This window comes from Acipenser ruthenus, chromosome 17, assembly GCF_902713425.1.
Source record: "Acipenser ruthenus chromosome 17, fAciRut3.2 maternal haplotype, whole genome shotgun sequence".
NCBI lineage: Eukaryota > Metazoa > Chordata > Actinopteri > Acipenseriformes > Acipenseridae > Acipenser > Acipenser ruthenus.
Genome location: NC_081205.1, coordinates 23,470,699 through 23,487,844, shown reverse-complemented (window position 1 = coordinate 23,487,844; position 17,146 = coordinate 23,470,699). Strand labels below are relative to the sequence as shown.

At 36.6% G+C, this 17,146-nt stretch overlaps 1 protein-coding gene across 4 annotated transcripts in view; it reads right to left on the bottom strand.

The window, feature by feature from the left end:
- Window positions 1–4,025: 4,025 nt before the first annotated feature.
- Window positions 4,026–17,146, bottom strand: part of LOC117422944 (beta-galactoside alpha-2,6-sialyltransferase 1-like) — a 31,213-nt gene continuing 18,092 nt past the window's right edge. For all 4 annotated transcript variants that reach the window (XM_058990148.1, XM_058990147.1, XM_058990146.1 and 1 more), the window contains exons 2-6: window positions 15,769–16,398; window positions 12,187–12,284; window positions 11,623–11,724; window positions 10,423–10,597; window positions 4,026–4,764 (exon numbers count right to left, since the gene is read on the bottom strand). In XM_058990148.1, the coding sequence (XP_058846131.1) occupies window positions 4,502–4,764; window positions 10,423–10,597; window positions 11,623–11,724; window positions 12,187–12,284; window positions 15,769–16,354 (1,224 nt within the window). In that variant the 5' untranslated portion in view covers window positions 16,355–16,398 and the 3' untranslated portion in view covers window positions 4,026–4,501. The remainder of the gene's footprint in view (window positions 4,765–10,422; window positions 10,598–11,622; window positions 11,725–12,186; window positions 12,285–15,768; window positions 16,399–17,146) is intronic.

Here is a 17,146-nt window from a genome sequence, read left to right as displayed (position 1 = left end):
TGATGTTAAGGTTGTTGCAAGTATCCTACAGCCTTGTTTTTGCTGTAAAAGACATCACTAACATTCACAGACATGAAAAGATTATTACAAGTAAAATGTTCAGTGTCAGCTTTTTAAAAATTGATGATGAAATAAAATGAATTAAATCTAACCCTGTATTTCTCCCTTTAGTTCTTACCTGTTTAATATCACACAAGTTCTGTTTTTACTAGGGCATTATTTGCCATGCTTACTAGCTATTCCAGAAAAAATTGCTTCTGTAAAATAGGTGATCATTTTACAAGTTTTAGAACACAATGCTTCATCTATGGGCTTCTGTGCACAGTGCAACAGTAATATGTTTCCCCACAATTATTTTTAAGATTCTGAAACTGATTTTTAACTCTCCAAGTTAAAGCATTCAGAATAGGTCATTTTTAAAAATCTCAAAGTGATACATTATGGTTATTATAATAAAGTTGAAATTGAATAGCCAACAATAAAAAGAACATGATTTCCTATTATCACTGCTTAACATTTTTAAAGTATGTAATAATATTGCCACCAGATCCAGATTAATTTAATTTCATTTTTCTTTATGTATCAGTATTTATTTTTTTGTCTCATAATGATCCAACATTTCTGCTTCAGCAAAGGCATTGGTATCTGGTTTGCTGCGAGTTAAATCTGTAACAATTGTACTACCTTGGCCATGAGAAAACAAGTGTCTGTGTCTGAAGGAACGACAAGCACTAACAGACTGATTGCAAATAGATTACAGCGCTAGATGTCATGTGTGTGTGCTTTTTGCTATTTTATTTCTGCAGTGGGTATACAATCCCCTCCAGCAACCGCAGTGTTTTCTGCATCACTAAGGAGGCTATTGACAGGAATTCAAATGGAAACAGCATCGGCAAATTACACACATATACACAGATTTAGGTGAAATGTAGTGCCCCTGCAGATGTGCTCTCAATAATTATGTCTTCATAATTATTTTATTCAAAATATGAGAAATGGAGTAAATGTAAGCATTTGTAATTCCTCAGGCAGTTCCTGAATTTTCATCTTTTACTGTAACCCAATGCGCAGACATTAACTGAACTACTGTATAACTATTATATACTTCTTTATTAGTAGTACACAAGTTAAGAATCCATCTATATTTGTTTTCTAATCATTATCACTTTACTTACGCCATTGTTAATTTCACTGAAAAGAGGGAACAGTTTGATGAAGAGAATACCGTTAAGTGGCTGAGGTACGCGACCGATTGTGAATCGTTTTGAATGGACTCTGGAGTTGAATGGAATTCCGAGAGGTGCCTCAGGTATGGTTTTTTTAAAGCACGTGACGTCAATCATGCTCATATGGAGAAAACAGCAGAGTAAAAACTGAAAGTTGAACTCATGAATGGATTCCTGTGATGTGTCTTGGAATACAGAAGGCAAAATGTACACTCTGATAGTTTGAAAGATCCTAAGCCGTCTATAATTATCTATATAATTATATAAAAACAGATGTTTAATATAATAGCATTCTTAAAAGGTTCCTGTGCAAGCACAATAACTTCAGTTGCAGTGTGCTGTAGAATGCCCATTGGACTGCTTTGATTTATTTGACTCACATCTCTGACTGTCTTTACCATAATAAAACATGAAGGTAATCATGCAGACAACAAATTATCCCAATGTAGCATTTGTTATGGAAACTACATTTACTATAATAATTATTCACACATCCCATTATTTGAGAAGACGTCATTTTCCAATGAAAAAAAAAAAAAGCAATTCACTGTAAGAGATAACCATGTCATATTGTACCTTCCAAACTGTTGCTGTTGATATGCAACTTGTAAGCGGTCATATTGTGAAATGTACAGTTTAACAATATATTCAATATGAAAAGTCTACTGCTTCTCCCAGGCTGACTTGATGAATTAAACAAAGCCATTTTACTAGTAACTTTCATCCTACTGGGTGCCTATAAACATTATAGAAGTAACAGCCAGCTCAATCTAATGCAGAGTCAATTTAGATTAGGTTTCATTTTGTTTTTCTGACAATAATGGTGCTGGTGACTACTACTATAAATACACTTTGGCTGATATAGCCTACATTGCACGCGTCTATAGGAGGCAACTAGAACTGAAGTGCAGCACCTGAACTCCTACAATACAATATAATTTGTTTTTATATTGCACTCTTCATGCAGAGCATGCCAGAGCGTTTTACAAAAAAAAGTCAAAAAGCCATTTGTCAAATCAATCCAGCACAAAAATAAGCTAACACAAACCAAATGTTTGAAAATGAGATTTTAAAAGATTTTATTGTGCAAGCATTTCTGACATGACTTGGGATGGAGCATTACAACCAAAGGCCCTTGCCATTTCCTGATTTTAGATGATTTCTAGGAACTACCAAAAGTTCAGCATTCACTGATCTCAAGGTGTGACTCGGAGCATAAGATATTAACAGCAAGCAGCATTTTTAAATCAATCCTGAACTTAACAGGAAGACAGTACAGTGATTTAAGAACCAGAGTAATGTGGTGTTCTGTATTTTGAACCAGTCACAGCCGTCGTAATTTACAATCATAGTCAAAAAACATTTTGAGTTATTGCGGTAAGAAGTGCTCAGAATGATAGGATAAATCATAAAACATTATAGTAAAAGCATATATAAAAATGCATTTTTGACGCTACTTGCTTTTCAACAAGAGTAGCTCAATACCACCCAATACCATGCTGGGATATTGACGTGAAAAGACTTCTCCCCTACACTACTTCTTGCTGTTGAATCTGTCCAGGTACGAGCCAAGTAGCTTTTGACAAGTTCAGCTTGCAAGACTACAGAAGGAATGTAGGTTCAGAGCATAAACTACCAGAACCTGTAATTTATCATTATCAGTATATCATCCAAGAATATAATTTACAGGTAATTTGCAATTAAGCCTGTATGTTTCTATCTAAATAAACTGAACTCTAGTAAAGAAGCCCAATGTAATCAATGCGATCTGTGTATCTATGTAATGAGAGAACATTTCCTTTCAGTGTGATGAGTTTTAGCTGACTAGATGTAGTACTTGAATAACTGGTGTAAGCTACTTACCGAAGGCAACACCTTTTTAAATAAATGCAACCAATGTTTTGGTCCTGTATGTTCATGGATTAATCATACTAAAAAAGATCTTGCTCCACATTTGCTTCATTTATTGCATGGATCTATACTTTCACTATAATTGAATTGGGACCCTATGAGAAATTGATTCCCAAAGATACTAATCTTGCACATTTATTATTATTATTATTTGTTTGGGCCCAGGGTCTGTAAACTGAACTTTTCAATTTAACACAACCAGTAGAAAGCTCCCCACTGCCTAGAGAAAGGTAATTGTTTGTAAGAGCTGTGACAACTGCAACCCAGTACTGCTGACCTCTATCGCTCCTTCATGAGCTCAACACAATTGTAGGATGTTTGTCTTATTCGCATTTGGGAAGTAACATACTGTATTTATTCTCCCCTCCTCAATCAGGATTTTGCAAAACCATATTTAGCAGAAGTCACCAGTGGTGTGGTCATTGCAATAGATAGTGAAAGCCTTATGTAGTTAGTTAGTTAGTTTATTTAGCAGATGTCTTTATCCAAGGCGACTTACAGAGACTAGGGTGTGTGAACTATGCATTGATTGTGATTGTGTTTTTCCCTTCAAGACAGTGAGTTCCCTAAAGCTCACTATTTGGGTCCTGGCTGTAAATATATTCAGTGGCGTTTTCCATAGTTAACACTAAGGTATGAATCTGATCAACCAATGCCCCACCAAGATCAGTCCCTACTGAATGTTATTAGAGGAAAACCCCTGCATTGCATATCAGCCCTGTTTTAGTAATTTTATAGTGTCTGGTTTATTAAAAAAAAAAAAACTCACGCACAAACACTTATCAAGTGCATATATACATTGTGCTTTTATATGTGGTGAAGTAACTTTTAAAATAAACAGTGGTTTCTTTTTTTTATCAGACAGCAGGAAGGGATAATACCAACATAAATGCTTCAGTAGTTATATTCAACATCAAGTTTAGAACATACACACTGTAAAAAAAATTGTAAACAATCGCAATAACATAACAGTCTTAATAAAGCGATATAGTACATATAATATAAATAAATCAATAATCCCATTGCAGTACTTGTAACTGGGTAGTTAAGTTTCAAAACCCATTAGAATTTAGTTCCCAGTGAAAGTCAATAAAAGGGTACTGTACAGCACTACAGAGGCAAGAGGCAGTAACACTACTGCAGATGGTTCCATTTTAAACGCTTTTTTACAAAGATTAACTTTTGTTACACCATAAAGTATCAAACTATGAATATTAAAATGTAGCGCAAGAGTCTGAATCACACATTTTTGGTATTGCGGCAATATTAGGTCAATGTCACGATCCCCAACACATTTAGCATGGAGGCGTTCAGTAGATTTCACATCCCAGTGTATTATTATTTTTAAGCCCTGCTGTACCAGTTTAAGTCTGCCTTGCCTTTGCTAAACAGTGAATATTCCTGAATCCTGGTAAGGTCACTCTCCCATAGTGGAAGATGTCATGATCTGTTCCCTGGTTCATCCTCTTAACCAGGTTCTTCTCATACATTAAAGGATGGTAGGCACCCATTGTGCAGGCTCGGTCATTGAACTGCTGGTAATAATAACAAATGTCAGACTGTCTCTTCGAAGGCAGGAATTCATACACATTCACCTCGCCACAGAGGCTCATCATTAATGCGATGCCTGAGAAAACAGAGAAAAAAGGGTTTATTATTTATGACACCACTCCTTTTTAAAATATGTAAGTCAATTAATTTTATCACATTTTCTTTATTTGACAAACATATCTATTTTAGAAGAAAACAAATCGTACCTTCCAAACTGTTGAATGTACAATTTCAAGTCTCTGAGAATATAGTTGCTTTGTTATTTTTTATTTTAAAAAACTTAAGCGCAGGATTGCACACTTAATATGAATGTAAAACTCCCCCAGCTCCCTGAATTACTTCTATAACATTGGGAAGATAACCTAATCTTCCCAATGTGCAGAACAATGACCCATTCCTTGGAACAGAATGGGGAAGACGAATCATCGTTGGTACATTATATATCTAGACACTATATTCCGGTCATATGTCTTAAGAAATCCTTAACAATCATTTAAAAATCACTTAGCAACCCTTTCTTTTACAGAGCAAAGACAAACCATCATCATAGCTGTCTCAGCAAACTTTGTGGCTATGACAGACCTCCAAAGACAGTGTCACCACAGGCCAGTGAAACACAGCTAACTCTGTCTCTTTTAACAACTTTGTACCCCTGGGAGTCAACAAAGAAATAACCCGCAAGGCTAAAACACATGAAGAACAACAGCAGGTGGTTTAGTTAGGTATCGTGTTTGAAATTCCCAGAGGCTTACATACGAGACTGGCTTGTTAATAGCTGTTGAACAACTGGCCTTCACTTTTAATTAGAACTGTTAAACGTGTATCGCTTCAAAGTGAAAAATGGAAATGTGCCAGAGTCAGATCATCCTTTGACGGGAAGCGATATCTGAATGCGTCACCTGGTGTAAAGAGTTTGGGGCCGCAGAAGGTCTTTTTGATGATATGCTGGGAAGCAGGACATCTGCATTTTAAGATAACGATACAGACGTGTTCAAAGAGACACTTCAGCTTTGATATTCCTTGTACAAGGAGCCTGTAAGACATGCTTTTAAAAAACCAGCCTCCACAGATACCACCACCGCTGTGACTGCTGTTCTAGATCTTTATGATGATTCCTTCACTCTTCTGCAACTGTCCTTCAAACCGGGGTTGGGAGTGGGGAGGGGGTGGTATTACCCTCTTATGGAACTTAATCTTTACCTTCTTATTGATAGTTGTTAAATCATGACCTTTCTCTTCAATGGCATCATTTTTAATAACCCATCTGTGACAGGCTGCTGGCATGTGGGTGTGTGCATTCGCTGCCGAGTGGCAGGCAGGAGATCGAGACGGAGGTTAAAGTTGACATGCCCCACAGGCGCGCTGGTTTTATTTACATATTCACAGTGAAAACAGCTCACGTGACATTACCAACAATGGTAGCGTACTGAGGACATACAGCGGAATGTAAGTAAAGCAAAATAAAACACAGTACAAAAACTATAAAGATACAAGGTGCCGTGAAAACAGCGTGCACTACTCCCTAATACATGGAGGTCCCGCTCTATACACCTTGCGCACTATACTTAAGGGAATGTACAATCCCAGAACTAATCTTCAATGCTCAATCCTAACAAACCCCGACACCGGCAACTCGCTCGGCCGTGGCCGGTTTCGGTCTCAGGTTACTCTCATGATAATCGAGGCTTTTGGCAAGATATTTAACCTGTTGGCTTTGCAGCAGCCTTGAGGTGAATAAACTGGACCTTTTTATACCTGACGCCCCGCTGGAACACACCTACCTGCTGATTAGATGCCACAGCTGGCAATCACACACAGCAGACGGGCTCTCCCAGGAGCATCAGGTACTTCATTAATTATTTACAATAATTACACAATAAATGTACACCATTTTTACACAATACTACTTACAATATAAAGACAGAAAACCCACTCTTCATGGGCAGGACCACCCAACCAGTTTTTTAAAAACGAACTCAAAAGCACTGCCTGTGTTTATTGGCAATCTAGTGACATACTACCCATAGGCATGTACACATACGGTCTTCACTAAGGTCCCAATTTTAAGACATTACATTTCACTGTAGCCCTCGGGGTGGAACAGTCAGCAATCTTATTTACATCTAGGTCTCTGGTAAGGTGTTGATCAGCATTAAAGACAGCAACATGATTCAGCCTCATCTGTCCCATTGATGACAGAAGACAGTTCTTAAGTGCTCAGAGGCTGGAGAATGAGCATCTGGAAATGCAGAATGAAACAGGAGCAGTCAGAAGGATTCTTAAACATGTTCAGTACTCGAGTAGCATATTCAGTTTTTAAAAATCTGATGACACCATAGAAACTGGATATTGGGATCTTTTTTCAAGTTATATCCAAAAACATGTCTTGAAGTTTTAATTTCTGCACATCTATGTCATTTTCATAAAACTCCATTACTTGCTGGACTTTAAACATTTAAAAGTGTGACACTACAGTTTGACTGTGTTTTACTTAATTTACATAATACCAACATTTAAGTAATAATACATTTTTAAAAAATGTACCAATCGCGGTACTATTTAACAATGCTTCAATAAGTAGCTCTTTCACAGGAAGTGTAATACAAGTACAGTGTACATAAAGCCCAACTTGTGCATCATTTCCAAACAGCAATTAAAGGCAACATAGTAATGTACAGATCAGCAACTCAATGCAGCAACAAACCCAAAACCACTCTGAATGACTGCAGACACCATTAAAGCATATGGGAAATGCAAAAAAATAAATCAATCACTGTAAATGATTGTGTACACTATATACTATTAAGTAAAGTATATTAAAAAAAAGCTAGAATTATATTTGTAGCTGCTTTCTGTTTAACTAACCATAAACAGAAGAACAAATCCACTGTTAATAGTATTAAAACATCAATACAAATACAAAGAAACAAATTAAAAGGCGCCCACATGTACTGTTTGATTCAAACAGACATTTCATTAGACATGAAATATGCCAGAATCTCCTGAACAATGTCCAATGAGGCAAGATCAGTCCAGTTCAGTCAGATTTCCTGGAAACTCGCTACAGCTGCCAGACAGCACCACATGGAAAATCAAATCTATATTGCAAGCTGATTTATTTTCTGTACTGAGCTTAATGAGGTTACATTAACACGAACTGCAGTCATGTCTTTATCCATGGCCAATTTGCAATCATCATTGGTTCCAACAGGATAAATTAAGCTTTTTACTAAATGACTGAATGTCTTGTAAATTAAGGTGGACCTCAAGATGGGTCCTCACCTAATAAACTTTACTGAGCAGCTCGTAGCTAGCAACCTCACTGCCCTCCACACATCCACCACCTCAGTGCACTTGGTGGGCAGCGGCAGTGAACTCTGAACTCCATGAAATGTCTGTAATACCATACTTTATACCTTGTTCTAAGCAGCAGTGTGGAGTAGTGGTTAGGGCTCTGGACTCTTGACCGGAGGGTTGTGGGTTCAATCCCCAGTGGGGGACACTGCTGTTGTACCCTTGAGCAAGGTACTTTACCTAGATTGCTCCAGTAAAAACCCATCTGTATAAATGGGTAATTGTATGTAAAAATAATGTGATATCTGTATAATGTGAAATAATGTATAATGTGATATCTTGTAACAATTGTAAGTCGCCCTAGATAAGGGCGTCTGCTAAGAAATGAATAATAATAATAACTCTGATTCAACTGCCCTCAAACCAACAGCAACTACTTCTCACCTCAGTAGGTTCTTCAGCGGTACAGTACCTCCAGATCGGTCAGGTGAAGACCCAGCTTGAGTCATAAGATAACCACAGATAATACCATACTTTATACCTTGTTCTAATTATTATATTTCTTCCTGTTTAATATCCTGTTCTGCACCATGCTGTACTGTTGTTTTAGCTCAGATCATCATTTGCTGTGCTTGCTAACTATTCCAGAAGAAACTTCCAGAAGTTTAACAAGGCTGATTGTGAGTAAGATGGGGAAGCATATCAGAGTCACACAGGCTCCAGTGTACAATGCTTCATACTTCAGTGCACAGGTTAAAGCACAAGTAGCTGCTGCGTTTGCTAAAGAATTACTCCTAGTCACTAAACTACTACATGTCTTCATGGTTCACTGTGGCTGAGCCGTTATATACATTGTTTTTTAAATCAGATCTTTCAGCTACCCACTGTGTAATTCCACTGTGATAAAGCTTTGCAGTAAGTGTGTAGACAAAGGATAATTTGCGTATAAACTGTTTTAGGATTAATGGGGCCATCTGTTGGCCATACACATATATTTCTACTATCTCAGGAAGTATGGGAATGATAACTCCACCAAAACAGTAAACTAATACAATCTATATGTATATCTACTAATTTTTAAGCTATTTTATTAGTTTTAATTTGTTAGGGTAGTCTTTTGGAAAAGTACTTTAGGGTAGTGTTTCTGTAAAGTTGTCTTTGTATTTTTTATTCAAAGGATGATTACTGATTTTTGATGAAATGTAAGTATCAAAAACATAAAACAAAGTGTAGACCAGTTATTTTTAGCATGGTAGAGGTTAAGAACAAACCACAGCTGAACGTGGTGTGGTCCCAGATGACTTGAACAAGGAAGAGTCTACTGTGTCAGGAACCACTTATAGATAATAATATGGGGTTACCTTTCCTTTCTATTACTCAAGATAAAAATTGAAATAAAAAATGAAAAATAAAATCACAAATGAACAGCAATTATCATATGTATATGCACACACACACACACACACACACACACACACATTACTATTGGTAAATGTCATTATATATATATATTATATATACATACACACACACATATATACAGTATATACTTGCATTTTTGACACTTTTTCTGCTGTTTTGGGACAGGTTTCGGTTGTGCTTATATAACATTGCTAAAACATTTGAATAGTTTTTTTTTTTTGGCGGATCACACCATTTGAATGCTAATTACTTATTAATTTAACGCTCCTAAGAACCACAGAAAATGATGTATGAAATGCGATCCGCTGGTGGGTAAACGGAGGTTAACGGATTAAAAGGTGGGAAAATTCTGCAGATTTTGCCATTCACACCAAAACTGAAACCCCTTTCCAAAATCGGGCCCATAATGTTGATAAAAGCTATTTAAGAACATGCTGAACAAAACTACAGTGTGACATGTACGGTGATGTTGCCTCTGTATGTTTAGGGTGCAATGCAAAGGTTCTCCCATTAGAGGTCACCAACTTATTTTTTTATTACCAAGATTAACAAGATACAGTTGATGCCACTGTAACTTGATCCTACCCTTTAATAAACAATGAAAAGTCCATCCAGAGAGTGCCTTGTTTAACCTGGCCAACTGTTTTTTCATATTGTGCAGGTGCTTTTGGTCGGATCATTTTTCATAGGAAATACACCATACACCAGGCCTTCTTTTAACACCTACAAGTAAGTTCTCATTAAACAATCAACATTTTTACCAATGGCTAACCTGTTTTCAATGTCCATACAATCACTGTGTGACCTCTTTTTCTCATTTGTTCACTAATAAGTTCCAGAAAATACCAATAAAAAACAACCACCAGAATAAGTTCCGGATGTTGTTGATACCATGTGTGTCTTTAATAATGGAAAATGTGAGATCTATGACATGATGGCAATACATATCAGGTAAAATCTACTGAAACTATTTGTACTTTAACCTTGTATGAATGCTGAAACAAGCCAGTTCCATTACCTTGCATCCCGGAGGAAGGGGGGTTGCGTTGGACCTTCTCCACTGAATTCTCCTGGATAATGTCCCACAGGTTCCACTGCATAACCGGGTTTGTGATATAAAAGAGCTGCTCAGGATGTTTCTTACGGTATTCCATATACCTCTCAAAGAAGGAATAGTCTGGGTTGCTGTACCACTATGAACAAGAACACAGGACAAATAAAAATGAATATATTAATGGATACACTTTCAAATACAGTTCGCCCACTTTTCGCAATTTTGTAACATATTTGTTTGAAGTGTAAAAGGATAAATAACATACACGATAGCTCGAATTCTTCTACGTCAACAGCTCAGTCTGCTACTCTGGATAAGTTGGCAAATGTGATATTGTTTATCAATATGTTTATGAGCGCTATTACACATTTATAAAAAATACACAACTCCATACCCGTTTTCAAAAGATTTGGCCTCTCAATCTAAAATTACATTAATAATAATATCTTCGTACAAGACAAACATCCACACTTCGCACTAAAGCATAGCGCCGATACCGCTGTACAAAAGACGACTCCTTTACAAGGAGTGTATATCGGGCTTATGTCTTTGTGTGTGAATACGTCACCTACCAGTCCTGCTGCTGCCTTCCCCCTGTGCACGCTACAGTATTTTACAGTAATTTATTTATATCAACATTTATGAACCTTCGTTTTCAAGGGTGAGTGATCTGACATGGACTGACCCTATATTTATTTAATTTAATATCCGCTGATACTTCAGGTGTCTTCCATGGCCATCACAATCCCTGGATCTTAATCCAATTAAGCATGTTTGGGATGAACTTGAACATCACATTTGTCATCCTGACTCTCTGCCTAATTGATTAACATCCCTCGAGACAACACCAACACCAGGTCACTAATAAGTTCCAGAAAATACCAATAAAAAACAACCACCAGAATAAGTTCCAGATGTTGTTGATACCATGTGTGTCTTTAATAATGGAAAATGTGAGATCTATGACATGATGGCAATATCATAATGGAAAAGATGGCCAAACATGACATTTGGTACAGGTCCAAATAAAGTGGACAAGCAAAGTATACAGGCAGGGAATTAAGTTCTAAAACCAATGTCATATCTGCCATCTGTGCTCCATTTGCTGAGCAGTCAGATGCATGTCTTTACTGCTTCCAGAATGAGGACAGTAGCTATGCTCACATGTTGAAGATCTTGTTTATATGGTGCAGGATCCCACACGATTAACACTCCGGTCTGATAAAGAGGATCGGTTAGAAAATTGTGCTTTTCATCATGCACAAGCTGTAAAACAAAGCAGAAATATTAAGCATTATTAACAATAACTTCTTTAAATCACATAGCAGAGGTATTGTATCTTGTGAGGGGTGTTGTAGTTAAAACTAGGACAGACAGATGTAACATTTACAGAGGAAAAGCCTCATCATGATTCATCGTGCTTAGTTCCCAGGCTGGGCCATTGCTTCCAGGATTCCGCAACCTGGTAACATCCATTGCAGGCTTGACTGTTTATTTTCATTCATGATTTATAAGGCATTCGTATCTAACGCAGTGGGCACTCCTACTGGATCATTGCTTGTGGCAACAGTAACTGTCCTGAAGCAATGACAAGCACAAGCAGGCATCTGGGGGAACTACAAAATTAAAGATATTACATTTTGTTTTTTAATGTGCAAAAAGTGTTTTATGCTTTACTGAAACAACACGAATAATTAAAACCATGTTATAGCATACATATGTAATTACCTGTGAATTTATTATTCGAATAGAAGTTTTTTTCCCCACATCAATGCTGTAGCCATCAGTCGGAGCGGCATTGAATCTCATGACAGCATCGTGGTCATCTTAAAGTGCAAAAGAAAAGCTTAGATTAATTTGCATTATGCTGTTGCTGGCTTAGTAATACACACAGCTCAAACTGTTAAAGAGAAACTTGGCAAGGGTACGGAATATAAGAGTTACCTTAACTAATCTATTGTTTAGATTCACTCTTTGTATGTCACTCTGTTTCAGCCAACACATCTTGGTGACTCCGCTAGCGCTCTGCTCCGGTGCTTCTAATTCTGCAGCCAGCTCCACTCACGTTCCACTCCACTGCTGGTGTAAATCGCTTCCAAAATGTAGTGATGTGCGAACGGTTCCTTTAAAATCGGGTACCCGGTCCCTGCTTTGGTACTGATGTTTTTAATAAAACTGATTATTAAAACATTAATTTCTGTCAAAAATTAGGGGTGCACCGATAAGATTTTCTTGGCCGATACCGATAGATAGCCGATGGTTATTTACCCATATCAGCCGATACCGATAGGATACCGATAATAAATAGACAGTGCAGGTAAACTACTATAACAAGGCATAGGGCCTATATTTAAACTGTTTTATAATTACACATGTTAAACAATTAACAGGTATTGTTTACTTGTTGCATTTACGTCAGAAAATGAATACAAAGAGTAACTCAGTATTATATTGTGTGCTTGTCAGCAATTTATACATTTGTTTTACAACATGTCACACAAAAATAACACTTTGCATTTGTACTAGTAAAAACACTTCTGTAGAAAAAATATATAAAATATATAATGTGACATTAACTTTTATAGCCACTTGCTGTCAAACATTGCCTATTATCACCTATACGGTACAGTAGAAAATAAAATTAGCCTACGCAATGTCAACTACAAGCATACACTGCTTAAAAATGCAGCCCAACTTAAATTGTTCACTTAGTCAAAAACAAAAAGATGCCATGAAAATATCAGGTTACAAAATTCAGTCAAACTTGAATTTGTTACTAAATAAGACAGCACAGTAATAAATTCCAGCTTCAAAATGCCGCCTAATACACCCGTAACCAATGCAGATTAAGATAAACAAAAAGAGCAAGATAAACAAAAATTACAAAAGGTAATTCCCACTTAACGTTAAGAGAGCCCACAACTACTTGGAAGTTAGGAAGATTGTTGTCATTGCTGCTGTAGTCTTGGTTTTAAAAAAGTGCTTTTCAGCTAAACTGTTCACGTTCAAGGATTTACTCAAGTGAGCTACGGAGGAGGACCTGAGGTGATGCCAAACTGCCAAGAGAGGGAGACGGATCAGAGACATCGCAGAAGCAGTTTTGTAACTGTGTGTCTTTAATAATGGAAAATGCTTGACTGTTTATTTTCATTCATGATTTATAAGGCATTCGTATCTAACCCAGAGGGTACTCCTACTGGATCATTGCTTGTGGCAACAGTAACTGTCCTGAAGCAATGACAAGCACAAGCTAAGTACCAGGCATCTGGGGGAACTACAAAATTAAAGATATTACATTTTTTGTGAAAGTGTTTTATGTTTTTTAATGTGCAAAAAGTAAGTGAACAATTTAAGTTGGGCTGCATTTTTAAGCAGTGTATGCTTGTAGTTGACATTGCGTAGGCTAATTTTATTTTCTACTGTACCGTATAGGTGATAATAGGCAATGTTTGACAGCAAGTGGCTATAAAAGTTAATGTCACATTATATATTTTATATATTTTTTCTACAGAAGTGTTTTTACTAGTACAAATGCAAAGTGTTATTTTTGTGTGACATGTTGTAAAACAAATGTATAAATTGCTGACAAGCACACAATATAATACTGAGTTACTCTTTGTATTCATTTTCTGACGTAAATGCAACAAGTAAACAATATCTGTTAACTGTTTAACATGTGTAATTATAAAACAGTTTAAATATAGGCCCTATGTCTTGTTATAGTAGTTTACCTGCACTGTCTATTTATTATCGGTATCCTATCGGTATCGGCTGATATGGGTAAATAACCATCGGCTATCTATGGGTATCGGCCAAGAAAATCTTATCGGTGCACCCCTAATTTTTGACAGAACAATAATTTGCCTGGTTAATACTATTTTCTTACGAATAATAAATACACCTATATTTATTACAGTTTTGTCAGCCTGAAACCAACTACAAAGCATTACTTAGGGTGAATGTTAGTCTGGTAACTGTATAGGATGTACTCTAAACTACAGATAATAATAACAACTTAAACTATTAATGTTATTTAGGATTCGACCTTTTTTTTCAAGCATTAGAATAATATTCTACTCGCAGTTCATCGTTGAATTTAATGTAGCATCAAGTGTGTTCTGCACACAACTCGCTATCCTATTGTTGTCTAAAGATAAAAATTTAAACACCGCTCTTTTGAGACATATTTACTGCATTTTGATCGCACGTTACACAGCACTGAGAAAATGGGTGTCGGTGTTCTTGTGTCATTTTTAGTAAGCGCGCCTGACCAAAAATTAAATTCTGTGCCTGAAGAAATTCAAGCAGGAATATAGGTGTACATTATCAGCTAAAATAACAAAAACTTATTTTTCCCCTTATATCAGTGCCATGCTGATAGGCTACCGATTATCGGTGCACCCCTATCAAAAATACATTTGATAACTTTAATTGACACGTTACAACTTAGAGAAAAAAAAGGTCTGCAAAATATTTATTACAGCAATAACAGGGTTTTTAGGGTTTTTTTTGTTTTTGTTTTAATTATATTTATTTCCCTGGAGAATAATTCAATCTCACTTTTACATGAAGTGATGAAAACACTTTGGGTAAAGTAAATCTTCTGCACCTCGATGGCTTTCGCTGTTGTAATAACACTCTTATTGAGCAAATTGGATATTATTGATTATTTTGTTAACTTTAAATTATACAGGGCGATTTCATAGATTGCACAATATTGTCAGAGCATCGTAAAAGCTGCATCGTTTATGGATCACATCTTATATGTACAGTGTCAAGTATTTTTCCTTTGCAAAACATCTTTTGGAGCGGGCGCGGTGCAAGAGGCGTTTTACACTCACGCTCCGCTCAGGCAGCTCACCCACTCCAATCCACACTCCTAGCAAAATGGTCCCGCTCCGCTCACATGCTCTGCTGTCAAGTTAAAATTTTTCCCATGAGAGAGACCTCACTTCTGGTTTCCACTTACAGTTTATATTTCCTATACAAATTTCCAATAAATCTGTACAGAATCGAAACACCTGTCATAGCATAGCACATTCAATATGGTATAATGGCAGGTGGGGCCAAGCCTGTAAGTCGTTTCATTTGTTCTGGGGGGCATATGTGACCATTTCTCACAATATAACGTCTAATGCTCAATTAGAATTCTAAGGTTAAACTACTGTAGAAGAAGCAGAGTCATATAGACAAACTTTTTGGCTAGTGCCATTTCACTTTTTACTTCTGTATAGTTTTACCAAATTGCTGGCAGAAGTGGTGTTTTATAATCATGTAAGTTAAGACAGTACAAATAAACAAATACAATACCTATTTCAGCTCCCAGTGTTGCATTTTTTAAAGAACCTGCTGAAGATACTACAGCACACCGCTTGAGGTTTTCAAACTTCTTATTCAAGTCCTCTGTGGGTAAGTATTTCTGCCAATCCTCTCCTTTGAAGGGGCCATCACCAGCTTTGATCATCGTAAGAGGTACACGAGTTTTGAGCTCGCACAGGAGCTCCTGCTGGCTCAGCTTTGCAGACATATTTTTCCAGATCAGTGTCACATTGTATTTGTTCTGTGCCTGGTACTTGTTCTTGAGATCCTTTAGCCAAGAGATAAGATCATCAGTAGAGGTGTTTTCCTTCCATACTGTCATAGCATTTTGGACAATGTGATTCCTGGTTACTTTTTGCTTCACAGGTGTCAATTTAACGTTCTGAACTGTTTTTTTATTCAAAGGAATGAATGCAATTTTCTGAACTTGTTTTTTACTCCCAGGAATCAATCTACTCTCCATCTGTGATTCTGGATATCTTTTTGTTTCATGTATTCTGCTGTATTTGAATACATACTGGAAAAAAGCTAGAACACAGACAACAAGTAAAACTTTGTAATAAATGTTTTTAACCATTTTTCATCCACAGGTCAGGGTAGGTTTTCAGAACTTCAATGGGTCTAAAAAAAAAAAAAAAAAGAGAGAAATAAATTAAATTAAAATGCTTCAAGTAGCTACCTGGCAGGTTACTAAGCAAAACTAGTAATAAGAAGTGTATTAAAATGTGTATGTTATAACTATGCTTGTTACTATTCAATTTTATTTATTTATCTTATTTATATATCGACATTTATTTTAGAAAGAATTTAACGTTTTTTTCGATCTTTATTTTTTAATTCAAGCACAGAATTGACCTTTATGCTTAAAAAAATAAAATAAAAGACTTTTTATGCCATTGAAAAACATCTAATTTACCGAAACCCCTTTATCATATTCAACATGCAACAAAACTAACTTGCATTTACTATTCAGAGTCTGAGCTCCCCCTCTCCTGCTTCAGCACAGACGGACTCAGAGTCACTGGAAAGGTAAAGCAGACGGGCCCACTATCTCTTGCGCCCTTTTTCAAATCAAATTCGTAACTGTTACCCTATACCTGAAGCAAACACTTACGTACACCTTAACCCGCTAATTTAAAAGTAGACGCATTGAATGACAGGTGCTGTAGCTGGCAAATTAGAGCATTCTAGCACTGCTTCAGGTCAACTATTCATTGCTTGCTATTCATTGCTGTGGCACCTATAGCGACGCTGCAGTGAATAGCGAACTGAATAGCTTACTGGCTTTTTTGACCTATTTCCCGACCAGCTATAACCACCAAATGGTATGTGTGATGTACTTGACGTCACCTTCATTTCGGTACCGTTC